This window comes from Mauremys mutica, chromosome 14 (assembly GCF_020497125.1).
Source record: "Mauremys mutica isolate MM-2020 ecotype Southern chromosome 14, ASM2049712v1, whole genome shotgun sequence".
Taxonomy (NCBI): domain Eukaryota; kingdom Metazoa; phylum Chordata; order Testudines; family Geoemydidae; genus Mauremys; species Mauremys mutica.
In genome coordinates, this window is record NC_059085.1 from 5,819,990 (window position 1) to 5,846,493 (window position 26,504).

Consider the following 26,504-nt stretch of genomic DNA (forward strand, 5'->3'; position numbering starts at 1 on the left):
GCGGACTGTAGTGCAGGGGACAGGGTGTGTCCTAGGATTGCATTAGCCTTTTTCATGGGTGCAACATATTGGCGACTCATACTCACCCTGTGTAAACCAATACAGCCGGGTCTTTCTCCTCCTCTGTCGCTTCCAACTGATCCATCCCCAGCTTAAAGCAAAACTGCTTGTTTGTTGTGAGTCCCCGAGTGCATGACCTTGCATTTTGCACTATTAAATTTCATCCCATTTCTACTACTCCAGTTTGCAGGTTCTCCAGGTCTTCTTGTATGACACTCTGGTTCTCCTCTGCTTTGGCAATACCTCTCGGCTTTGTGTCAGCCACAATTTTTATTAGCACACTCCTGCTTTTTGTGCCAAGGTTGTTAATAAAAATGGTAAATAAGACTGGTCCCAAGACAGATCCCTGAGGAACTCCACTGGTAACCTCCCTCCAGCCTGACAGTTCCCCCACTGTAGTCTGCCCTTTAACCCACCTTTCAATTCTCAGATTAATCCAAGTTTAACTACATTTCCCAAGTGGAGCTATACCCAACGCGGCACTGAAATCCAGACAGACTAGATCTAGTGCATTTCCTTAGTCTAAAAACATCCGTCTCGGCTCAAAGCAGAGCAGGTTGGTCTGGCACCATCTACCTGTTGCAGACCCGTGTTGTATTTTATTCCAATTACCTTTCGCCTCTATGTCCTTAACTCCTTGCACTTTCGAAATTGGTTCCAAGACCCTGCATACAATTGAGGTCAAATTAACAGGCCTGGAGTTTCCTGGATCACTTTCCCCCTTTCTTTAAAAGTGGGGCTTTGTTAGCAATTCTCTGGTCGGTCTCCTTACCTGGGTGCTGCTGAGCGGCAGGTGCAGGACGCACAGGGCCACCAGGGCCTGCACCACGAGGAGCCACATCAGGCGGGAGCTGGGCTGGGGCGAAGATCCTGTGACACCCGGGGAGAGCTGAGGGCTGGCTCCTTCCTGGCAATGGCTCGACCCGCTACACAGATGGGAACAAGGGAACCCATGGAGTAACGGGAATAGCAGCTGGCACCAACCCCTGGGCTTTCCCCCCCAGGTTTCCCTGTGGTCGGCATTGTCACCTGCTGCCCAACGCCCAATCCATCATCCCCCTCCCGCTGCAGTCACTGCCCCCTCCATGGGGCTTCCCCACCAGAGGTGCTTCAGAAATAACCCGCTGGAGGCAGAAAAATCACAAGAATCCCCCAAATATGGCTCAGAATTCACCAACCAGCCAGCCCCTAATGGCATCCCCCCAACAACCCCCCACAAATGGCATCCCCCTGGCAACTTCCCCCCAGCCCCCCCACCTATGATGGCATCCCCCCAGCAACTCCCCTTGCAATGGCTCCCCCTGAAGCCCCCCCCACAAGCCCCCCTGCCCATGGTGGCATCCTCCCATGCAATGGCATCTCTCCGGCATCTCCCCCCTGACAATGCCCTCGACAACCCTTCCAGTGATGGCATACCCCCGGCAATCCCCCCTGTGGTGGTATCCCCCAAGCAACCTCCCATTGCAATGGCATCCCCCAGAAACAACCCCCATGATCGCATCCCCCTGACAACTCCCCTGCGATGGCATCCTCCCAGCAACCCCCTCGTGTGATGGAATCCCCCTAGCATTCCCCCCAAATCCCCCTGACAACCCCTCCCTGCGATGGCATCACCTGGCAATCCCCCCCAGCGATGGCAACCCACCAGGAACCCGTCCTTGCAATGGCATCCCCCCCATGATAGCATCCCCCTGGCAACCTCCCCACACCGGCAATGGCATCCCCGCAGCAATTCTCCTTTCAATGGCATCCCCCCAGCATCCCCTCCATGATGGCATTGCCCTGTCATTCCCCCTGTGATGGCATCCCCCCAGCATCCTCCCCTTGCGATGGCATCCCCCAGCAATAGCATCCCCCTCAGCAACCGCCCCCACCGGCGATGGCATCCCCTGGCAACTGCTTCCCGGCGATGGCATCCCCCGGCATTCCCCCATCATGGCATGCCTCCAGCAACCCTCCCAGCAACTGCCCCCCGGCATTCCTCCCCTGCAATGGCATCGTCCTGGTGAACCAGGAGCGTGGCTGAGAGGAGCCTTTGAAGATGCCCTTTCGCTCCATGCCTCCACCCACCCCTGCTGCTGCCCCAGCCACCAGCGCCTGTGTGAGCCCTCAGGGCAGTTCTCGAGGACCGGGGCAGGCTGGCTTATGGCAGAGGTGCCAGCACCCCCAGGCGTGGGAACAGCCCTGCTCCCTGAGAAGGAGCCAGCATGGGGAAGATCCCAGCCTCCCTCCCCCGCCAGCAGGCATGCTCGCTGCATTGCTCCCCGGGCTCCAGCCAGGCTAGGAGCTGCCCCTCACCTGGCCAGTGCCCCTGCAGGCCCAGGCGGCGCCTGCACAAGGGGGCCTGTCCTCTCTCTCTCCGAGCCCTGCAGGAAGCTGCTGTACTCTGCTCCCCTCCCTTGTGTCTGGGGCCCCTGCAGACCCCTGCTTTAGCCGGAGTGACAGGCAGACCGACCGAGCAAGCTGTGGCTGAGTCTCCGGGAAGGTCCGGCTCAGAGCCTCCTGCAGCCCCTGGGAAGGGAGAGCGCCTGCTGCAGCAGCAGGGCCTCTCCCGGGCACAGGGGAAGGCCCGCCAGCAGAGGTTGTTTGTAAGATGCAGGCTCCTGGCTTGCAACCCCTTACTCCCGCTCCTGCCCTCCTGCCGGCTGCAATTTATCCTCCCAGCCACGTGTTTGTTGGTTTTTCCCCTGGCTCCAGCGGTGGGAGGGCAGCGGGTGGTAGGAAACGTTTCCCTTGGCACCAGCCCTTCTCTCTCTCTCCTCCAGATCAGGACATTTCGGGCCTTTCATCTGCAGAGTCTGTTGCTAATGCTGGTCACGCAGTGGGCAGATGACGGCTTTCCCCGAGGCACTCAGAGCTCTAGGATCCCTGGGCGAGGTCCTGTTCACACCAGCACTTGCAGCTAGAAACCAGTGCCCAGGCAGGGGTGTCCCGTGGGGCTGTTCCCCAGGCTGCCTCTGCCCACCCCTTGCTTTCAGTGGCAATTCCCATGTCTTCCCAGCCCAACAGCTCACCCCAGCTCCCCCTGTACAGCCACCTCCTGGGATCACACCCTGAGCTCGCAGACACCAGCTGGTATTTGTGTACAGCGCCATGCACACGGTGCTGTATAAATGGTGAAGAACTGAAACCAGGGCACCTCGCACTAGGGGTGAGCCCCCAGGGACCCACCAGAGCTGCACAAACGCAGAGCAAGTGAATGCACAAAGGGGCTTTTACACATATACCCAGTGGGAGACGCAGTCAAAGGAGATCGGGTCCTGAATGAATGATGAAGGGGGTGAAGTTAGTGACTCCGAGGTGGTGGAGGCACCCGGCTCCGATTTAAACTCTGTCCAGCAAGGCAGAAAAAGTGGGGGAGTGTCGAGAACCCACAGTCCAGGCCAGATTTGGAAAGAGCTTGGCTCCTCGGTAGGGATCTCAATACGGGCAGGTTATCAGAAGGGCTCTGCAGCCCTCACTGGGCCCGACTGGCAGGAGAGTCTAGCGCTCAGCATACCGAGTTCTGACAATCGTGCTCTTGCAGCACGAGGAAGATCTGATGAACGCAGCCTCGATAAAGAGGAATCCTGGGGAAACTTGGAAAATAGGAATACAAATGTGCCAGTCAGTCCGGGTTCCCGAGTAAGAGAATTAACAAAGGAACTCAATATACAACTGGAAATTATTTCTGAAAAGGTCTAAGGAGGAGCTAGGAGACTGAATACAAGCAAAGGTGGTACCGAGCTTCAGAAAGGTAGGAAGAGAGACGCTGGCAATTACTGTGCCATAAATCTAACCTCCATCCCCAAGAAAACAATGGAGAACTATTAAGAGGATAAAAATCACTGACCATCTAGGGGATAACGTAGCCATGAGCATTCAGCAGCCTTGATTTAAAAAGCAATTACCATTGTCTGGCCAGACCATGCTCTGAATGCTCATGGATTGCTTTTGTAAACCACAGCATTAGTGGAGGAGTGTGGAGCAGTAGCTGTCAGGCATGTGAGCAAATGTCTCACAAGACTGATGGCCCATTACCAAACTGGTAGGAAGCGGGCCAAGGGCCGGTTTGCAGGGAAGTCTCTATGGAGCTACTGCAGGAACCCGTTTCAGGTACAGTCCTCGATGATCCAGAAGAGGCTGAATGAAATTCCCAGAGGACACTAAACTGGGAGGAGTGGCAAACCGCAGCGAGGACACAGCAATGACACAAGGGTCCTCATGAAAGAAATACAGGCAGTGGGTACTTGGATAATAATATTCCCCAGCTCTTACATGGCACTTTTCATCAGTAGAACTCAAAGCACTACACAGTCCTCAGTGTATTTATCCCCACATGCCCCTGAGAGGCAGGGCAAATGGGAAACTGAGGCACAGAGAGACTAAGGCCCAGGTCTACAAAGGTATTTAGGCTCCTAACTTCTAATGGACGGTGCACAAGCCACCCTGATTCAGCTTAGAAAAATACACGTCAGTACATCTGGGGAGGGGGAAATCCTCCAGGCCTCACACCCCAGAGGAGGGAGAGTCCTGGGAAGCAGCAAGGCTGAAAGCAACACAAGGGCGAGCACGTTTGCAGTGAGATGTGGTAGCAAAAAGGCTGAGTCTAATTTTGGATTGGCCACATGGAGCCTCGGGTGCAGGTCTGGGACCCACAGAAGTATGGGCTGGATGAATGGAGTATAAGGTGGATAGAAAGCTGGCTAGATCGTCGGGCTCAGTGGGTAGTGATCAATGGCTCCATGTCTAGTTGGCAGCTGGATTCAAGTGGAGTGCCCCAAGGGTCAGTTTTGTTCAATATCTTCATTAATGATCTGGAAGATGGCGTGGACTGCACCCTCAGCAAGTTTGCAGATGACACTAAACTTGGAGGAGTGGTAGATACGCTGGAGGGATAGGATACAGAGGGACCTAGACAAATTAGAGGATTGGGCCAAAAGAAATCGGATGAGGTTCAAGGACAAGTGCAGAGTCCTGCACTTAGGATGGAAGAATCCCATGCACTGCTACAGACTAGGGACCGAGTGGCTAAGCAGCACTTCTGCGGAAAAGGACCTAGGGGTTACGGTGGACAAGAAGCTGGATATGAGTCAACAGTGTGCCCTTGTTACCAAGAAGGCTAACGGCATTTTGGGCTGTATAAGTAGGGGCATTGCCAGCAGATTGAGAGACATGATCATTCCCCTCTGTTTGGCATTGGTGAGGCCTCACCTGGAGTACTGTGTCCAGTTTTGGGTTCCACACTACAAGAAGGATGTGGAAAAATTGAAAGAGTCCGGCGGAGGGCAACAAAAATGATCAGGGGGCTGGAGCACATGACTTCTGAGGAGTTGCTGAGGGAACTGTGATTGTTTAGTCTGCAGAAGAGAAGAATGAGGGGGGATTTGATAGCTGCTTTCAACTAGCTGAAGGAAGGTTCCAAAGAAGATGGAGCTCGGCTGTTCTCAGTGGTAGAAGATGACAGAACAAGGAGTAATGGTCTCAAGTTGCAGTGTGGGAGGTCGAGGTTGGCTATTAGGAAACACTATTTCACTAGGAGGATGGTGAAGCACTGGAATGGGTTCCCTAGGGAGGTGGTGGAATCTCCTTCCTTAGAGGTTTTTAAGGCCCAGCTTGACAAAGCCCTGGCTGGGATGATTTAGTTGGGGTTGGTCCTGCTTTGAGCAGGGGGTTGGACTAGATGACCTCCTGAGGTCCCTTCCAACCCTGAGATTCTATGATTCTGTGATGACCAGCAGTATATCGGATGTTAGAGAGAGGTCAGGGAAGAGCAGCTGGTTAGGGAGCTGGAAGATTACAGGAGCTAAAGTTTGCTAAGAGCAGGGCTGGCTCTAGATCCCAGCACGCCAAGCATGCGGTTGGGGCGGCCTGCTGCCGGGAGGGCAGCAGGCGGCTCCGGTGGACCTCCCGCAGGCATGCCTGTGGATGCTCCACCCGAGCTGCAGGACCAGCGACCGGCAGAGCGCCCCCCGCAGCGTGCCACCCTGCTTGGGGCGGCGCAATTGCTAGAGCCGCCCCTGGCTAAGAGGTGGCTGTTGGAGCCAGGATGTTGCGGGGGAATTACTTAGCTAAAAGGGACAGAACTAGGGTTAGGAGCAGGGACATTTTCCTGCCAGTCAGACCTGCCAGGCTGGGGAACAGTCTGCACGGGCAGCGGTAAAAGCCACAGCGCTTAGGGGTGTAGAATGCCGGACACGGTCAATGCTAGACTGGACAAACACCAGTAAATGTACAATGGGAATGCCCCTGTCGGGGGAGGGAGCGGGGCTGCATGTGACCTCACAGATCTTCCCCAGCAATAGAGGCTTTGACTGGGTTGTTTCTTTGGGGCCCCCCTGGGAACCCTTGTGTTGTGTGTCCCACCTCTCCCCCCCAGGGACAGCTGCTCACATGGGTAGGGAGGCACAGCGGTGCTGGCCAGTGGGAGGAAGGGCCTGACAGAGGCCCAGCAACTCAATGTCCTGAACTGGCTTTGAAATACCATTGTGCCAATATCTCATTTCAGCATCCAATGAGCGAGCAGAAGCCCAGGGACTGGGACGCTCCAAAGCGCCTGTGGCCCTTAGAGTCAGTCTAGCTGGTATCTCTGCTCCTGAGCGGGCCGCATAGCCCAGCGCTATCTGCTTGAGATCCCACTGCTGCCCACAGAGGAACATGGCAGCATCCTGGCTACTAAAAGCGATGAATGAGAAAAGCAATGATGGGCCGAGTCAATGCTCTAGTGAGGCTGTGACCACGGGGCATGCTGGGATCTCTGGATCAGGACCCCGGGGGGAGAGGGGGGCTGTGACAGTACCCAACAGGGGTGTGATGGTAGCAGTGTGGTGAATGCCCCCTCGGCCTGGCCACGAGAGCATGCCCCACTGTGACGAGGTGGGACTGTTCTTAATGTTTCCTCTGAATACTGTGTGGGTGCCTCAGTTTCCCCTATGCATTTCTTAAGTCTCCAGTGTGCATAAATGGCCGACACTCTGTCTCCTGGCAACAAATGGCCGGGGCCCTTCCCCCCTGCAAGGGGGTGGCTAAGGGTGAACAAAGAGATCAGGTGACCTCCTGGGCTGGGAAAGAGACAAAGGCCAGAGAGGAGGGGCTGGAGGGGGTTTCAGTTTGGAGCTGGCTGGGCATGGGAAGTGAGTGCACATGGGGTTGTCTGGCTCACTGGGCCCCAGAATGGACCCGGCTGAGGGGTCCCGTTCTCTGTACCTACAAGATCTGTTTTAGACTGTGTTCCTGTCATCGAATAAACCTCTGTGTTACTGGCTGGCTGAGAGTCACGTCTGACTGCAAAGTGGGGGTGCAGGACCCTGTGGCTTCCCCAGGAACCCCTGGGGCGGGCTCGCTGTGGGAAGCGCACGGAGGGGCAGAGGATGCTGAATGCTCCAAGGAGAGACCCAGGAGGTGAAGCCGTGTGAGCCGCCTGCCCTGCAGACAGTCTGCTCCGAGGGAGAGGAGGCTCCCCAGAGTCCTGCCTGGCTTTGGGGGGAGCAGTTCCAGAGCATCGCCCGGGGACTCCGTGACACCCACACACAGGTAATGTTCCCGGCACTGCCAATGACCTTCAGGAGTCTCTCCATACAGCTGCTATGTCAGAAGGGGGAGGAACATCTCTGTGAAGCCTTCCTAGGTGCCCGTGCGTCTAACACCAGCATGTGGCCCATGGAGATGGCAGCCTGGGGTGCGCGCAAATGCAAGTCACTCTGCCCTCCTTCGTGCCCAGCAGGCATGTACCTGAGCTGGTCATTGCCCTCTGGCTGAGCTGCTCTGTGCCATGCCAAGCCACCCTCCGCCATGTCTGCTGGGACACGGGGCAGGTGCCGAGCTGGGCTCATTGGAAAGCTTTGCTTGGCATAACTCACCTGAGCTGCTCAGCTGGGAAGAAAGAACCAAATTGCTGCTAGTCTGAGAGCACCAGCTAGCAGCGTAAATGCCCTCTCGTGGGCCCCCTGCCGTGGTGTGAGGGCTGCCCAGGCACTGCCCGTATGGGGCAGCAGAGACCAGCGGCGTAAATGCCCTCTCGTGGGCCCCCTGCCGTGGTGTGAGGGCTGCCCAGGCACTGCCCGTATGGGGCAGCAGAGACCAGCTGCGTAAATGCCCTCTCGTGGCCCCCCACCGTGGTGTGAGGGCTGCCCAGGCACTGCCCATATGGGGGAGTACCCGCCATGGTGTGAGGGCTGCCCAGGCACTGCCCGTATGGGGGAGCAGAGACCAGCGGCGTAAATGCCCTCTCGTGGCCCCCCGCCGTGGTGTGAGGGCTGCCCAGGCACTGCCCATATGGGGGAGCAGAGACCAGCGGCGTAAATGCCCTCTCGTGGCCCCCCGCCGTGGTGTGAGGGCTGCCCAGGCACTGCCCGTACGGGGCAGCAGAGACCAGCGGCGTAAATGCCCTCTCGTGGCCCCCCGCCGTGGTGTGAGGGCTGCCCAGGTACTGCCCATATGGGGGAGCAGAGACCAGCGGCGTAAATGCCCTCTCGTGGGCCCCCGCCGTGGTGTGAGGGCTGCCCAGGCACTGCCCGTACGGGGCAGCAGAGACCAGCGGCGTAAATGCCCTCTCGTGGGCCCCCGCCGTGGTGTGAGGGCTGCCCAGGCACTGCCCGTACGGGGCAGCAGAGACCAGGTCTCCCCACTCACTCGCCAGGGCAGGCCAGGTAAGCAGGTGGCGCAGAACACCAGTCACAGGAGCTGCTGCCTCTCCCCGGAAGCAGGTCTGTGCTCAGCAGGTGATTCCCCCTCCTCCGAGTGCCCCCTTGTGCCCGGGAACCCTAAGGCCAGGGGTACATCCCGCCTTCCCTCTCGGGCACCTAGGGCCTCCCCCACCTCAGTAACACCCCTCCTTGGGGCCGGTTCATTACACAAACCCAGAGTAAATAATCCAGGGCAGAGACCACGTCTCACCCTTGGCCCAAAGAGCCCAGATAGTCCCCCAACACCACACCTGGGCTCTTGGCTGCCGGAGAGCCACGCCTGCCCCGGCACCGGAGTGCCACGCCACTCGTTCCCGCAGGAACGGACCCCGGGGGCAGGCACCCCTCACCCCCCGCTCCATTAACCTCTCATCTCAGGTGCTCTCAGCTCAACTCCGGAGTTAGCAGGTAACTCCCTCTGCTGCCTTCAGCCCCCTCCCCCAGGAACCATCTACAGCTTCCTTTGGGGGCCTCCCTCTCTGACTCTCCCCGGCCCTTCAGAGCCCCAGGTGCTGCCCCCTGCTTACCTGGCCAAACTGGGAGCAGCTGCGTGGCAGGGGGTTGTTGGTGTCACTAGGCATAAACCTAGGTAACTCGGGAGGATGGCTTTGGGCCTATGTGACCCAAAGTACCTTTATGTAAAGTGCTTTTGTTAGCCTTACTAAACTTTTGTAACCTTTTGTGTTATGTGCTAATTACTGGCAGTGGCAAGGTTGCTTGATACTAGATGTAGCCAATACTAAATAAGATAGGCGGAAAGCAGGTGCTGTAATTAAAGTTATATGCATGAGAACGTAGCCCCCACGGTGGGAAAGTACAGATAACTGATCACAGAAGAGTTGCTAACGAGCTAAGGTGGTTTTTTGCCAAGTATGACTTAACTGCTTCATGTGATTGCTATTGCAAAGTGTATTTGCTGCATGGGAATGAAAGGTGGGGGGAGAGGAGGAGTGTGGGGGTGATGGGAATGCTTAGCTGAAGTTATGTATAAAGAGAGGAAAACCGCTTGTATCGGTGTGCAGGATTTGAGATTGCTAGTTCTCCCTTGCACCTTATCTGGGCTCAAATAAACCTGGTTTTTGCTTCTCCACCTTGGTGTGTTTATTGGCGAAGCACACCGGGCAACGAACCACTGTTGCTGTCGCCTCGGGCCTCTGTGCCGGCAACAGGGTGCTGGGCCGGCTTCATTTAAAGGGGCCAGCCATGCTGTTGTGCTGCCCCCTTGGGCTCATGGGAACCTGGACCCATTGCACTGGGCCATCCCCTGACTTCTCAATCATCTCTCCCCCTGACTGGCGTGGATACCCTGCCCACACTCCAATGGGGGGGCTCTATTTTGGGTAGCAAAGTCTGTATTTGCCAGTTCAGCCCCCTGGGTGGTGAATGGCTCTCAGGGGTGAGGATGGGGGAGGGAGTGGCTTTAAATGAGGACAGGCACGGTTCAAAGGGGCAAACGCCTGCGTGGGTAGCATCGGGGTTGGCACCACCACTGGCATTTGGACTCATGGCACGTGGACCAGGGAGACAAGGGGGTGTCTCCAAGTACAGTCACGCTGCCAGCTGCAGGATATCACCCATTGCAGCCCCATGGCTGCTGGTACCCTCTGGTACCAGGCACCACTAACGAACCGCCCTGCAGCGGGTCTCCATGGAGACGCCGACCTGAAGTCCGGAGGGACATTGGATGCAGGGGGTTGCTCCAGCCCTTTATCAAGGTAGGGGCCAAGCCCAGCCAGAGCGTCACAGCTTTCATGCATGCCCTGACTGGCTCAGCAGCAGAGCGAAGGAGGGACAGGCCAGGTGGGAAGCCATATGGGCTGCATGGGAGCCCCGGTTTAGCCACTACTTAAGCCTCTGCAACAAGCAGGCACAGTGGGCCCCAAAGAGCCGTTTGGCACAACTGACACCCCTCCTCCAGCAGACACCCCCCTGCCTCTTCAACAGCCACAGTGGGGCAGCACCCCGGCAGGCAGCCGGCTCTCCAGCACGTCAGCCTGATCCACCAGGAGCACAGTGGGGTTTCCAGACCCACAGCACCCCCTGCTGGCCAAGGATGGCTCCACCTCAGTTTCCCCTCACCTGGTTCACAGCAGTTTTCTATCCTGTAACTCCCCTGGGGGGTTATTGGCAAAATAATCTTCCAGGCACAATCCCCAGAGAACCACTCCGGCCCTTTCTAGCTGGAGTCCTCCCACAGGCCTCTGCCGGCCTTGTCTACCTCCAGCTCCAAGAGGCCAGCAGGCAAATGCCTTCTGCTGCTCTCCTGGCCTCTCAGGGTCTGACTCCCTAGTGACCTTTCCCATCTCAGCCGCTCTGGGCTGCCTTTGTGGCTTCCAGCCTCTGGGACAAGGCAGTTTCTTCCAGGCCTGCCGCAGAACCCCCTGGGCTCCCCCTCCAAACTGGGTTCTCTGCCCAGGGGTTTATCAGGCCACCACCTGAGCCCAGTTAGTCCTGCCCACCTCCTAGCTAAGAGTCTGTTAATTAGCACAGGTGGGGCTGATTGACGGCTAGTGTAGCCAAGTGCTGTTCAGATAAAGCACTGCTCCAGGCCCTGAATACAGGGACATGAATAGGGACGTATCTGCCTCTTGTGGGACCTGACACCTCTCAAGCCAGGCTGGGGGATCCCTGCATGATCAGAGTCCAGGCAATCGTTACACTGTTGGCTTCTGACACCGCCCCCCCACCCCCACCCAAAGCCCAGACTGAAAACATTCCGGCTTCATCTCAGCGCCAACGGGCACGGGACAGGCACACATGATGGGGAGGATTCAGCTGGGGTGTCGCTTTGCCCAATGCCCTCTGGGTGCTGCACGGTCTGTTCAATCGGAAATAACCAACCCACCCACAGGCCGCTCAGGTTGCGTCCGGGCAGCTGCGTGTGGGATAGGAGAGAGAATAGTGCCCCCTGCAGGCACCAGAGCGCCTAACACAAACTGGACACATGCTTCCGGAAGCCCGTGCTGGTGTTCACGTTTTCAGACTCCACGGCTTAGCCATCGTTCCTAAGAGCAAGGCCCCCCACATGCTGTGCAGCAAGAGTGACCCTCATTCTGCACCACCAATGAGAAAAATGTCAATGAGATTCCATCTGAGAGTTCATGCTACAGTCAGCAGGGTCTCCCTTCTGTTGTTTAATCTGCCATGCGAGTCAACTGGTTTCACGCTGCCCCGTGAGGTTGAATTGCCAGGGGCTGCAGAATTGTGCATTAAAACACACCACGGCCTTCCGGAAGCTGACGGCTAAGCTGGCCTTTGAGACTGTGAGATAAGCACATTGGCTGGCTCGTTTGCTAAAATGATCAACAGTGAAACAGCCAACAGAGCTGGCATCAACCACAAGGGCTAGAAAATGTAGGGCCTGACACTCCACTGGGCTATGGCAGCCTAGCACTGGCGCCAATGGAGACGTGCCAATCACAGCAGCTGAGGAGCTGCCTAGCATTTCTTTCAGAGGAGACATTGGCTTCTGGGGCACAATTCTGCACCAAGGGATGGATTCTTTGGCAAATGCTGCAGCTTCGGTGACCTGCCCGCCTCACTCACGGGGAGGCCGTAAGGCCGGAGGGGAGCACGACAGCTGTGTGACCGAGGGGCGAGTGCAAGGAGCCGACTAGCCGGCCCAAGGGAGCCCAGGGTTCAGGTGCAGCTGCTCCGACGTTCCCAGGTGCCAGGGTGTTGAAAGCCCAGTGGCAGTGGGTGAGGGGGTGCCCCAGGGGCTCAGCGTCTCTCCTAGTTCCCCACCCCGATAATCACAGCACCTTGTGATTGAGGACCAGGCTGGGAGTCAGGAGACCCAGCTCTGCATGGCCGGCCCGCGAGACGCTGGGCAGATCACTGGGACCAGCGTCTTCAGTGGGGGCGCCAGTTCACTGAGGGCAGCCTTGGTGGCTGGGGCACAGCACGCTGGGGAGTCAGGCCCTCAGCGTCTCCTCCCGCAGCCAGTGGAAATCTCAGGGGTATTGTAGCCCCATTGGGCCACTTCTCTCTTTGTGCCTCCATTTCCCGTCAGATTCCCCCTCCCATGGCGGTGGGGCAGCTTCGTTCTCCAACGTTCGGGTGGGCTGCCGAGACCGCTGGAGGCAAAGGCTTCCAAAGAGCTGGTGCTGTGAGCCAGTGGCCTGGGCTAGGGCTCAGGAGATCTGCATGCTATGCCAGCTCAGCTGACCTGCTAGGCGATCTTGGGCGTGCCCCTTGCCCGCCCCATGCCTCAGTTTCCCCTCCCAGCCTTTGTCTTATTTATTTTGCTTGTAAGTGTAACTCCAGTGGGCGGTGTGTGTTACAGCACCCCGGCTGTGCTGAGCCACACAGGATGTGACTCCCAAGCACGGGCTGAATTCCCCGCTGCATGTAGAGTGCAAACCAATTGCTGGTTGGCAGCCACCTGCCACCCTGCAACGTGTCCCTGGGGCGTCTACACAATGGGCATGTTATTTTAACAGATTCTTCCCTCGTCCCAGCAGAGCCGCCCCCTGGCCTGCAACCGGTCTTTTCCCTAGTAACCCTGCTGCGTCGCCACGGCTCCCGGCCATGGGCCGCTTTCCCTGCGGTGTGTATTACAGCTCCAGCAGGTTTCACTGATGGTGCAAAACAGGGGCGGGGTGAGGCTCTCAGGAAACAACCCAGCCCATCTCCAGCATGGACAGGTCTGACACGGGCCCTCAGCCCCTAGCAGGACCATGCTAAGCCCCATCCCCTGGAGTCGCCCAACTAGTCCCTGCCTAGCGCACGGGAGGGCGAGGGAAGGGGGAGGCTCGTACACCCTGGGGGGCGGGTTGGTGGTTAACGAAGCTGCGTGAGCTGAGAACAGCGCAGCACAAAGCCAGCTGAGAGTCCCATTCATTAATCCGCCCCTTTGGAATGTTCCCCAGCCCAGTCAGCCTGCCCCCGCGCGGATCGACACGGAGAATAACGCACCAGTGAGCACCGGGGTCTGCGCAGCGCCAGGCTCGGGCCGGGGGGGCCTGCGCGGGAGGATTGCACAGGAGCTGTCTCTCCTTTCATGCCAGTGAGCGGTTGGCGGAAGAGTCTGGACAGAGCCATTACTCACCAGTCTCCCTTTTGTTTAACCGCCCAGCAGTGCTTGTCTGGAGTTTTGAATAGGAGCAAAACTTGGAAGCAGCCAGAGAGAGAGACACATCCCCGACCCCCGGCTGCAGGAGCCCAGGATAACTGCGTGGCACAACACTCCTGCTTCATGGGGAGCCGCCCCTTACCCTGGGAGAAGAGAGCACAGAGCCATCTGAATGAAGGATAAAGGGATGCCAGCGTGCCAGCTCTTGGCACTGGCTTGCAGCTTGCTGGGCTCTGCTTTGGGGGAGTTCCCGGTACACCGGCACCCGGAGAAGCTGCCCCCCCTGGTGCCGCTGCAGCAAGGTAACTGACCAATTCCACTGAAATAACTGACTAAGGGGCCAGTCAAGATTTTCCAGCACCAGCTAAGCTGGTTGTAGGGGGCACATATCTGATCTCGGACCTGGAGCTGGGGGAGCCCACCAATATATATCCTTGCAGCCAGGGCTGACCCCGTGCTCACTACGCCTCCTGGTGCACCCTCCGCCTCTACGGAAGCCAAGGGGAGCTGAGGGCACTCAGCGCTCTCCAGCATCAGACCCTCACCCTGCTGGGCCAGGTGCTGTGAATCGGCGCAGCTCCGGTGGCCCCTGTTTACTCCAGCGAAGGGTCTGCACACCGAGGTTAACGGATGGTTTGTTGGTGGGAGGGAGGGAAGGTCTCGGAGCTGCTGAATGAGGGAAGCAGCACATTGTAACATCTGTAGCTGACAAGAGTCCAAACCTCAGGCCGGCAGAGAGGCGGGGGAAATCCATTCCCTCGCGGGGGGAGTCGGGGCACGGCCAGGGTTTATCGAGGCTGGACGAGAGTCCCCAGCCTGTCTCTCCCCAAACAGATCCTGGGTTTCAATCATTAGCATCAAATACTATTTTCATTTTGCAATCTCTTTGCTCCCGGGGTCTGACTGCCACATTGCAGGGCAGTTAGCCACATGGCCAGGCCCGGTCGAGGGGGCCACAGCTGGGGCCAGATTTTCTACCCAGCAGGTGCCAAGAAAAGGGGAATGATTTTCTGAAGGGTGCTGCTAACCAGTTGGAGCCGTCCTGCCAGGACTCTGCTTTGTGCCCGAGATTCAGCAGGGATACAGGCCTCCCCTGCCTTTCCCGTCAGCCCCCCATGTACTTGTGGGTGATCCCAGAAACGCCCCAGCAAACATGCTCCAGGAGCGCCCAAGGACACCACTAGTCCTCCCTTTTCTCTAGCTATTCTGCCCCGCCCCCGCCCCTTTCCTTGGGGGCTCTCAGGGGGCCAGAGCCCTATTCGTACCCGAGCAGCGAGACGCCCGGGCTGGCTCTGGAGCTGGTGTGTGTCAGTGGCTCGCAGAAAAGCCAGGCTTTCTTCTCTCCCCGTCACCATGGAGACCCGTACCCTTCCTTGGCTGTTTGCAGGATTACTGTCCAGCCGGGGCTGGGGCCGGGCTTGGCTTGGATTCCTGAGCGGCTGCTGCTGGAGGTGGCCGGGGCAGGGAGGCTGCAACTCCTGGAGTTGACTTCAGGACCCCAGCTCAGCCATGCTCTGCTTGGGGCCGGGGGTTGGGATCTGGGCCTTCGCTCATCTCGAACTCGTGTTCCCTGACTCCCTGCTTTGCTCCCCCTGCCCAGCTCCAGGCTTGAAGGAACGTTTCCTGCTGCTTTCCCTGCACAACAAACTGCGGAGCAAAGTCCAGCCGCCCGCTGCCAACATGCAGAGGATGGTGAGTCCCCCTCTGCCTGCCTGCTCAGACGCAGCAGGGGCCCAGCCGGGTCTGGGGACGGGCTGCTGGTGATGGAGACGCACTGCGGTTGAACGGGGGATCTCCTCAGGGGAGGGGAGGGTGCGACTGCACTTTGGGGGATCCTCTGGAGAATGCAGGGGCCAGATCAGCCCCTGGCACTGGGCGACAGCTGAGCCCTTCTGGCTAGTGCTCACGCCCAGAGTCCCAGGGCGGGACTGTCCATGCCTGACTGTGCTCTCCCCATTCCCTGTCGGGCTCTGCTCCCCCCAGGCCACTGGCAGCGCGGAGCACAAGACAGAACTGCACAGTGGACCTGGGACTCCCATGGGGCCCAGGGACCTGCCAGTCTGGGGCCTGGGTGGGGGCGGGCAGGGCATGGCTGAGCCCTGGTCTGGGGCACGGACAGGAATCAGAACCACTCCCCCTCCTCAGCCTGCACGGGACTCCACGGAGACATGGCTGAGCTGCACCAGGTCCAGGGCTTACCCAGCCTGTTCACCTCCCTCCTCCCGCATTGAACCCACAGCTCCGGGCCAGGCAGGGCAGCAGAGAGCCAGGGCCAAGAGCTGAAAGAGGGAGGGTCTCTGTGCTGCAAGGTGTCCCCCCCACTCCCGCAGACCCCCCCCCTCCAGAGGGTCTAGCCCCTTGGCCGGGATGGGTGACCTTCCCTAGGGGGCCCCACACAGCCTTGCCCTCTGCAGCCTCTTGCCAGCACCAGCTCTGAACTGATTCCCTGCCCACGGTCACCTCCAGCTCGTGCTGCCGGCCCACAAGGCCCCTGGCAGCGCAGTCGGAAATAAGGCTGCACATTTCAGACCAGCCTGTTGATCAGCCAGATACCACAGGTGCATTCACGCGCAGCCTGGAGGGGTGACCCTGCTCAAAGTGGTGCCAGGACACACGCACGGAGAGACACACACTCACAGACACAGAGAGTCAGACAGACATACAGAGAGACACAGACCGACAGACACACAGAGAGACACACACAGACACACACAGAACAACAGAAACAGACACACACACACACATACAGACACAGAGAGACATCCACAGACCGACCGACAAACACAGAGACACACAGAGCCCGACAGACACACACAGACGCACTCGCACACACATAGACAGAGACACACACAGACACACACTGAACAACACAAACAGACACACACACACACACATACAGACACAGACAGACACCCACAGACTGACAAACACAGAGCCCGACAGACAGACACACACAGACGCACTCGCACACACATAGACAGAGACACACACAGACACACACACACACACAGTGTCTAACAGCGACTCCAGCGCAAACAAGCTCAGGTAGCAGCTAGCGAGGTCGTTTTCTCCACCTGCAGCCCAGCAGACTCAAGCCAGGCTGAATACGTTGAATGTCGCAGACAGACCATGGACCATGGACTCAGCTCCCTCCCGTGGCTGGCCCGGCCCCGAACCCGTCTCAGTCACTCAGTTGGGGGCTCTCACTCTGGGTCCCGGGGAGCAGGTCACTGCATCAGAAGGGGGCAGGTCTGCAGGCACCGGCCAGACTAGAACCACGCAGATGTAGCCGGCATTTCTCAGGGGCAAGATGTCAGGTGTCGGGCCCTCTCCTGCTGCTCTCCCCATGGCTGGGGGCTGAGGCTGCTCTCCCTGCTTCTGGGGGGGGCTCATTGCACAGCGGAGAGGCTGGAGCTGGGGTGACGGGGACGCTTATTGCCCTGGTCCAGGCAGCAGCACCAAACTGTGTGCAGCATTGTGTGTCTTCCCCTCCCACCTCCCCGACAGCACAGGAGCTTACCGATGCTGTCACTGCTTGAGCAGCTCCAGTGAATGAAGCAGGGTGCCAGGGCAGGGCTGCAGCTAGCCATGGTCTCCCAGGGAGCCATGCGGGGAGCCATCCACTTTGGGGGTGGCTTTTCTATGGGGGGCACCCTCCCTCCAGCCAGCGGGGACAAAGCCCTGCCCGGAAGCAGAGAGAGCCCTGGCTGGGGACAGTCTGGCCTCCTGGCCGCAGGGAAGTTCGGGCACTGGCCTGCGTCTAGTCCCCAGGATGGTCCCTGGCTACCAGTTCGTCTGGGGTCAGAACGCTGGGCCTGGTGCAGTGGAGTGTCTAACATCCGCCTCCACGGGACCCTGCAGACGGGAACCGTCCCGGTCCATCTCGCTCTTCCCTTCTCCTTCCTCTGCAGTGCCAGGCCCATCCCCGCTCTGGGTGGGACATGGGACTAGGGGCCTCTCAGGCTGGTCCCATGGGGCAGGAGGCGGGCCCAGGTGGACCCCTGGGCTGACTCAGTGGGAGGTAAGGCCCTGCCAGCAGGAGGGAAACGACCCCTTGTACATCAGCTGCTTCCCCTGCCGGCTCAGCTGCTAGCACAGGCTGGGTATGTCATTTGCAAGCCCTGGGGCAGGGAGCTGGGTGCCTGGGGCACTGGCTGGCGAGAGTGAGGTAGCACCCACCTGGCAGCTGATCTGTCCGTACTGAAAAGCAAATATTCCACCCCCCTGCGCCAGGGCGTTGCAGGCCCTCGCCGGCATCCCAGCACTGCCCTTTGCCCAGAGGCACTGAGCCACTTCCGAGAGCAGAGGAGCCCGAGCCCAGCACCTGTGGTTTTATCTGGAGGGAGCTCAGAGACCCAGCAGGGCTGCATCTGAATGGTGCCACTGGTCACTAAGGGAGAGATTTTCATGAGCCCAGCACGCTGGGTGCTGAGTGCTTGTGAATCCGGCCTAGGTCTATGATGAGCCAAATCAATCCCCGGCTCTGAACACCCGACCTCTGGGGAGGCTGAAATCTGGCTCCAGCCCCCTATTCCTGGCCTCTCCCTGCTCCTCAGGTGGGGCAGCCAGGGGTGAGTGGGCAATGGGCAGGGAGTGCGTGGGGGCTGCAGGCACTGGGGCTGGCATAGCTGGGCAGGCCAGGGCAGCGCTCTGGAACAAAAGGCCATTAATCTCCTTGTCCTCCCAGCCTGGCACCTCGTTAGCAATAATTAATGGAGTTGGTTTAACTCAGGCAGCGGGAGGGGACGTTTGAGTGGCGAGTGGGTGTGGGTGCTTTACAGGCTGGTTTCTTCAAGCATAATAAACTCCCCCAGCTCTCCACATAGGTCTAGGGAGGAAACGGCCTTGTCATCCTGAATGGCTCAGGGCACCCGTGGGCAACCATGGGCTGTTTCAAATGTTTCATGGGCTGTTTCAGTATGTGCACGTGGGTCACGGGTGGGTCCAGCTTCCATGTAGAAACAGGACGGCAAGGGGCCCCAGGCAGGAGTGGTGCTGTCCCTTTAAGGATGCACGGTGGCATCTCATGGCCCGGTGACAAGCTAGCAGGAGCCAGGCAGGTTTAATAGGTGGCTTTGTTCAGCCTGATTCTATTTGCATGGCAATCGCTGGGAGTTTTGCCATTACTCTCAATACTGGCAGGTGCAAGCCAGTGAATAGCTTGGCTGGTTGCTAATGGTCATTTAACCGAGCTGTTGCTAAGAAATGAAAATTGCCTTCATTTTTGTGGGGCCTATCAAAACAAGCATCTGGGCTGCTTCCCCTTCTGGCTGTGCCCGGCGGGATGCTGAGCCCAAACCTGCCATCATCTCAGATGCACGAAGCAGGAAGCTAACGCACAGCTGGGTGATTCTTAGCATTGCCAGCCCCTAGGGAGGAGCAAGGGTGTCGGGGAGCCGTGCCTTCCCAGCGCTGAGGAGAGGGGCAAGGAACGTGGCGGTTCCCCAGGATTTAGTCCACGGCTGGCCCTTTAAAACCCCTGCGGCTCTGCATGGCAACCTCCCCTGACTAGCACTGTGCCCGCGGAGAGTTCAAAGGGCCAGAGCTGTACTGAGCAGGCGCCGTTACCTCCCGGTGCTGCCTCTGTCCCTGAAGAACTCCCCTGCCCTTGTCCTCGACGGTGTTCCACCAAGCCCCCCGCCCATGCCCATCTCTGGGGCTGAGGAGGGGGAAAACCTCCCAGCAGAGCCTTTTACCCCACTCCTGGGGGTCAGGTGGAAGGACCCCATGGGCCCCCCATGTGCCAGTCCCCGTCCCGAGCCTGGCATCTCTGCTGGCAGCGGTGAGGGAGGGTGACTCAGCGCAGCTCCCACGTGTGGCGCTTGGCTCCTGGCCTGGGAGAGGCTCTGCCATTTCCTCCTCCCTTCGGCTGCCCTGAGAGCCGTGGAAATTGCAATTTTAACTGTCTGGAACAAGATGTTTTTCTGCCTGGGAACAAACAACTGCCTGGTCTTCCTCCCACCCCTGCGTGCCATCCTCCTCCTCCCACGCAGGCAGGGGCCGCTGGGTCCAGCTGCTTTGAGGGGTTGGACACTGAACTCACCACGCCAGGGCTAGACGCCGTCCCTGCCCCAGGAAAGCCGCCACATGCAATGCACGTCCTGGCCCTGCTGTGTCCCCCTGCCCATCGAGTGGGCACAGAGGGTCAGATCCTCAGCAGGCCTCAGTTGGAGCTCAGCTGCTTGGCACCTGCTGAGCTCTGGCCCCGAGCTCCTGCCGGCCCCCGGTGCTCAGAGCCATCGGCAATCGCAGGGGCACAGCGGTGCTGGTGAGCACGAGGCCTGGGGAGAACCTGCTGCTCTGTGGCTACCGTGGGCGAGGGCCCGGCCTTGGTGTCGAAGAGCCACGCCGCTCTGTGCTTCCTGCTGCAGCCCCTCGTGGCATGGACTGAGGCAAGTGGTTTGGAAAGGGACGTGGCCTGAGCCACTGAGGGCCTGGTCTAGCAGAGGGAATATGAACCTGCAGCTCCCCCTTGCAGCCAGCCGGGGGGCTGCTCCCCCTTTGCAGCCAGCTCGGGGGCACTCCCCCTTGCAGCCAGCGGGAGCTGCAGGTGTTTCAAGCTGGGCCCCATATACCAGTGCCCACTTCCGTAAACGTGGCCGCACTGATCTTGGTTTGCCTTCCCCCTGGTCTGAGCAGGGAGGGCCTGGGCTCTCCTGCCAGCTGTGGGGAGCAGCTCGTGGCTGGAACAGAACTGATGCCCGGCCTCAGCGCAGCAGAGCCGAGGCCCAGGTGGTGGCGGGAGGTGGGCAGAGATCTGGGCCGTCTGCTTTCACCAGCTGCCCGGGGGTTGTCCCCAAGGGGATGGGGAAGGGCTACAGCCCACTGCCCCTTTCGTTATGACAATGGACCCAGCGCCCGAGGCCCCTGCGGAGGCCGTGCTGGCCAGGCACCCCGGAGGCTCTGCATGCTAACGCTCACTTTCCGCGCTGACAGGACTGGAGTGAGAAGCTGGCCCAGCTGGCCCAGGAGCGAGCAGCCAGCTGCCTGGCAGGGGCCCTGCCCCGCCCTCCGCACCACACCCGGCATGTGGGCTGGAATGCCCAGCTGCTCCCCGCCGGGGCGGCCAGCTTTGCTTCCGTGGTGGAGCTGTGGTTCAGCGAGGGACGGAGCTACGACTATCACACAGCACAGTGCCTGGAGAACGCCACCTGCAGCCACTACACCCAGGTAAGCCAGCGAGGGACCCAGCGCTGTCTCCTCCCCGGGGGCGCCAGGCACCAGCACACGCCCCTCAGGAGAGCAGAGTTTGGTACAGAAAGAACGGTTCACTGTGTATCACAGACCCTCCACCACGTGACTGGGTGTCACGGGGCCGCTCCAGGTAGCCCAGAGCTGGAAGAGCAGGTGGCCTGCAGGTCAGGATGGAGGCACACTGGCAGAGCTGTGTGTGGCGAGCCACTGCGGGCCCCAGGGGTTCATCCCTGCCCAGGATCCAGCCCGGGGCTGTCCGGGCCATAAAAATGCACCTAAGCCTGTTCGTCATTGCCTAGTAACCATCGCCGCCTGCTGTCCTCCGTCCCAGGGAAAGCCAGCAGCGCCCGAAGGTCAGGCGGCCAGGGACAGGGCATAGTGCTGGCAATGCTGGCAGGGCCGGCTCCAGGCACCAGCATAGCAAGCAGGTGCCTGGGGCGGCCGATGAAGAGAGGGGCGGCACGTGTGGCCGCTCGGCAGCAATTCGGCGGCGGGACCATCACTGCCTCTCGGCGTGAAGGACCTGCTGCCAAATTTTGCCACCTCACTGTTTACCCTTTTTCCCAAATCATTTATGAATATTGTGATATAGCAGGGCCATGTCAGGTGGTCAGTAGTATATCCCTACTGCTATATTCTCATTATTAGAGCATGGAATTACTATGCTGTAGAAGCAGCGGCGGTAGAGCTGCCGCCGATCGCAAACACAGCTGCTTTTTTTTTTCCGGCTTGGGGCGGCAAAAATGCTAGTGCCGGCCCTGAATGCTGGGCCTGACAAAGGGCTCCAGCCCTGCCCGTGCGGGCGAGGCCCGGTGGGAGGCCTGGACCCCGCGTATGCCCACAGCATCCCTGAGGGCGGAGTGGGGAACAACCATCTGGCAAGCAGCTGGGGCTGGGACTGCTCGTGTGGGATGGCTGGGCCCAGAGCTGAGCCAGCCCCCCCATACCCTGCCATACCCATCCCCATCCCCACCCCTCCTCAGCCAGGGCACGGGCAGGGCTTTCCCAGGCCAGGGGAGGGAAGGGAGGTAGGGTTGCCAACTTTGGTTGGACAAATTCCTGGAGGTTTTGTCACATGACGTAATCTTTAATTTAAGATTAATCTTTAATTCCTGGAGACTCCAGGACAATCCCAGAGGGTTGGCAACCCTAAAGGGAGGGGAGCTCAGTGCTCTGTGGAATGCGCTGTGACAGGGGTGGATCCAACCAGGCCATGGGATGCAGGTAGTGTGACCAGAGGGCCCGATATTCACCAATTATCCCCCACCCCAATCCCGAGGCGATTGTTCACACTGGCTATCTGGGCTCCCGCAGAGCGTTGGGCTGAGACTCTTTGGCCTGCCAGTTTAATAGTGTGGGGGGGGCCTTTCCCAGCCCTTCGCTGTGTGACCCGGTCGGCAGCAATCGCCAGCCCTCCAGCCACCCTGCAACAGCTGGCACCCCCCACAGCTGGCACTGTGCCTGCAGCCGTGGCAAGGAGCTACCCCCATTGTGGCGGGCATAGGCTGGGCAGGTGCGCTGAGGCCTGCACTGTGTCTCTCTTGCAGCTGGTCTGGGCCACCTCCAGCAGGCTGGGCTGCGGGAAGCATGCCTGCATCGCGGGCCAGGAGAGGAGAGAGGCTTTCGTCTGCGCCTACTCCCCAGGGTAAGGCCTCTCGGCGTGCGCATGGGGCCTACCGCCCTTCCCGCCTGGCTGCGACCTAGGCCACGTGCTCACCCCCCTCATCTCCCTCGTCAGCCCCAGTGAGCCCACAGCACAACCCCGCGTTGTCCACCCCAGCCCAGGCTGCAGGCATGGGTGAACGGGTCTGTCAATGCCAGAGAAACTTGGTGGGTGGGGCTTATAATGGAACATAAGAACAGCCATACTGGGTCAGACCAAAGGTCCATCCAGCCCAGTATCCTGTCTACCGACAGCGGCCAATGCCAGGTGCCCCAGAGGGAGTGAACAGAACAGGGAATCATCAAGTGATCCATCCCATCGCCCATTTCCAGCTTCTGGCAAACACAGGCTAGGGACACCATCCCTTTCTATCCTGCCTAATAGCCATTGATGGATCCATCCTCCATGAATTTATCTAGGTTTTTTTTAAACCCTGTTATAGTCTTGGCCTTCACAACATCCTCTGGCAAAGAGTTCCACAGACTGACTGTGCGTTGGGTGAAAAAATACTTCCTTTTGTTTGTTTTATATCTGCTGCCTATTAATTTCATTTGATGACCCCTAGTTCTTGTGTTATGAGAAGGAATAAATAACAATTCCTTAAAAACAACGAGGAGTCCTTGTGGCACCTTAGAGACTAACAAATGTATTTGGAAATAAGCTTTCATGGGCTATGCCCAAATAAATTTGTTAGTCTCTAAGGTGCCATCGGACTCCTCGTTGTTTTTGCTGACACAGACTAACACGGCTGCCACTCTGAAAGCTAACACTTCCTTAATTACTTTCTCCACACCAGTCATGATTTTACAGCCCTCTATCATATCCCCCCTTAGTCGTCTCTTTTCCAAGCTGAAAAATCCCAGCCTTATTAATCTCTCCTCATACAGAAGTCGTTCCATACCCCTCATCATTTTTGTTGCCCTTTTCTGCACCTTTTCCAATTCCAATGTATCTTTTTTGAGGTGGGGTGACCACATATGCACGCAGTATTCAAGATGTGGGCGTACCATGGATTTATGTAGCCGCAAAATGATATTTTCTACCTTATTATCTATCCTTTTCCTAATGATTCCCAACATTCTGTTCGCTTTTCTGACTGCCGCTGCACATTGAGTGGATGTTTTCAGAGAACTGTCCACAATGACTCAAGATCTTTCTTGACTAGTAACAGCTAATTTAGACCCCGTCATTTTATATGTATAGTTGGGATTATGTTCTCCAGTGTGCATCACTTTGCATGTATCAACATTGAATTTCATCTGCCATTTTGTTGCCCAGTCACCCAGTTTCGTGAGATCCTTTTGTAGCTCTTTGCAGTCTGTCTGGGACTTAAAGATTGTGAGTAGTTTTGTATCATCTGCAGATTTTGCCACCTCACTGTTTACCCTTTTTCCCAAATCATTTATGAATATTGTGATATAGCAGGGCCATGTCAGGTGGTCAGTAATATATCCCTACTGCTATATTCTCATTATTAGAGCATGGAATTACTATACATAGAGATTCTATGGTACAGTTTGGTTCATTTAAGATTTTTACTTCATTTGAGTCTGTGCTTTCTTTGACATCTAGTGCCACTCCCCCACCAGCACGACCTGTTCTGTCCTTCTGATATATTTTGTACCCTGATATTACTGTGTCTCATTGATTATCCTCATTCCACCAGGTTCTGTGATGCCTATTATATCCATATCCTCATTTAATACGAGGCACTCTAGTTTCACCCATCTTATTATTTAGACTCCTAGCGTTGGAATATAAGCACTTGCAAAACGTGTTCCTTTTTAGCTGTCTGCCATTACATGATGTAGTTGAATGGGAATTTTTTTCATTTGACTTTCTCATCAGATCCTACCCCTATTTTATCATCTTCCATCCTCTCCTCCTTACTAGGACATAGAGAATCTCCATTAGTAGATCCTCCCCTATGGGATGTCTCTGACCGAACCACATGCTCCTCCACAGCTGTCGGCTTTCCCCCCACCCTTAAAATTAAAAAGGTTGTAGAGCAGTTTTTAAACTAAGTGCCAGCAATCTGGTTCCATTTTGGATTAAGTGGAACCTATCCATTTCAGAGAATGCTACCATGGAGATCCTGGACTTTAATCTCTTACCTAGCAGCCTAAATTTGGCCTCCAGGACCTCTCTCCTGTCCTTCCCTATGTCACTGGTACCTACATGTACTATGACCACCAGCTCCTCCCCAACACTACACATAAGTCTATCTAGATGTCTTGAGAGATCTGCAACCTTCGCACCAGGAAGTGGGAGGACCTTGGCCCCAGGGATGGGATTTACACTGAAAGAGGTGGGTGGATCTGTCAATAGAAGCAGAGAGTGGGTGGAGCTTATGATAGTAGGCGGAGCTTGGCCCTACAGAAGTAGAAGGTGGGCGGAAGGGTCTGTCAATGGAAGTAGAAAATGGGTGGGGCTTAAGATAATAGTAGGTGGGGCTTGGCCCACAGGAAGTAAAAGGTGGGTGGGGCTTACAATGAAAGAAGGTAAGACTTGGCCCCAGGGAAGAGGATGGTGGGTGTGACTTATTATTAAAGTAGGTGGGGCTTGGAAGCAGAAAGTGGGTGGGGCTAATCAGCTGGCCGGCCTTGCCTGGGCAGAAGATGCTGCACTCCCTTCCATTAAGCATTAGGGGCCGACTGCAGCCTGTGCAGCTCACAGGCTGGTTGCCCAGCTCCAGTGGTGAAGGAGAGGAGGTGGGGAGCTGTGGCCAAGCCTCGGACTGCAATAGGGCCAGCTGCCTGGGGACAACCCACATGGCCCCTGGGCTGGAAAGGGGCCCCTGGCCCTGCGGCTCCATGTCTGTCTGTTCCACCCTCAGGGGGAACTGGGAGATGAACGGGAAGACGATTATCCCTTACAAGAAAGGAGCCTGGTGTTCACTCTGCACCTCAGGATGCTCCGGATGCTTCAAGTCGTGGGATCACAGTGGGGGGCTGTGTGGTGAGTGCTGGCTCCTCCCCCCGCCCTGCTCCCCCCAGCCCGGTACCTTCACTTGAATTTAGATTATGCTAGTCCCCCTGCCCTGCCATCTGACAGCCGCCTTGTGCTTTTTGTTTGATCAGAGGTCCCCAGGAACCCCTGTCGGATGAGCTGCAGGAACGACGGGCGGTTGAACATGAGCACCTGCCACTGCGACTGCCTGCCAGGGTACACGGGCCGGTACTGCCAAGGTGAGAGAGCCGGCTGGCATGGGTGTGTGCAGGGTGCACAGGGATGCCTCTTGCCATCGGTGCCACGGGTGAGACGCCTGCATTGCATGGTTGTTGTGTTGCATTACAGTCTTGTGTGTGGAGTGCTGTGGGGCTGGCGCCCGGGGGCTGCGCAGCGGAAGCATTTTCAGGATGAAGTGGCAGGCATGGGGTGAGCAGCACTGGAGATCAGAGGCTGGAGTCTCTCCAGGGGCAGTTACAGGCATTTGCCTGCCCTGTCTGTGCATTTTGCTCCGTCCCACTGTTTTTGTTTCTTCTAAGTTTATGATCCCCTGAGGGTTGCCTGGGGGTAGCTAACATTGGCTTTGCTTTGAGAACTGCAACAACATCCTTGTAGGGCTTATTTCCGTGTTGCAGGGAGAGTGGGGCAGGGAACCCCTGCATGGGGCCAGTGCAGCAGCCTGATGTGGTGAAGGGAGACACTCCTGCTGCACTCACCTGCGCCCAAAAGCCTAATTAGCCTCCTCACCATTTGCTAGCCCAAGAACCCACTGTAGTCTCGCCTCAGTTTCCCCTTCATCCAGCCATGCAAAGAAATATTGTGTCTCAGCAGCAAACTGAGCCCCTTTAATTCACACACAGAGCCAGTCACAGATCCCTCGTGGTACAGACAGGCCCTCCCC

At 57.7% G+C, this 26,504-nt stretch overlaps 2 protein-coding genes across 2 annotated transcripts in view; one reads left to right on the plus strand and one right to left on the minus strand.

Moving 5' to 3' along the window:
• Positions 1-13,877, minus strand: part of LOC123349382 (fibulin-7-like) — a 30,237-nt gene extending 16,360 nt beyond the window's left edge. Inside the window, exons 1-2 of the mRNA XM_044987396.1 lie at positions 13,774-13,877; positions 833-986 (exon numbers count right to left, since the gene is read on the minus strand). Of these exons, the coding sequence (XP_044843331.1) occupies positions 833-901 (69 nt within the window). The 5' untranslated portion in view covers positions 902-986; positions 13,774-13,877. The remainder of the gene's footprint in view (positions 1-832; positions 987-13,773) is intronic.
• Positions 13,628-26,504, plus strand: part of CLEC18C (C-type lectin domain family 18 member C) — a 32,399-nt gene continuing 19,522 nt past the window's right edge. Inside the window, exons 1-6 of the mRNA XM_044987395.1 lie at positions 13,628-14,099; positions 15,398-15,489; positions 20,734-20,967; positions 22,539-22,636; positions 25,491-25,612; positions 25,735-25,842. Of these exons, the coding sequence (XP_044843330.1) occupies positions 13,970-14,099; positions 15,398-15,489; positions 20,734-20,967; positions 22,539-22,636; positions 25,491-25,612; positions 25,735-25,842 (784 nt within the window). The 5' untranslated portion in view covers positions 13,628-13,969. The remainder of the gene's footprint in view (positions 14,100-15,397; positions 15,490-20,733; positions 20,968-22,538; positions 22,637-25,490; positions 25,613-25,734; positions 25,843-26,504) is intronic.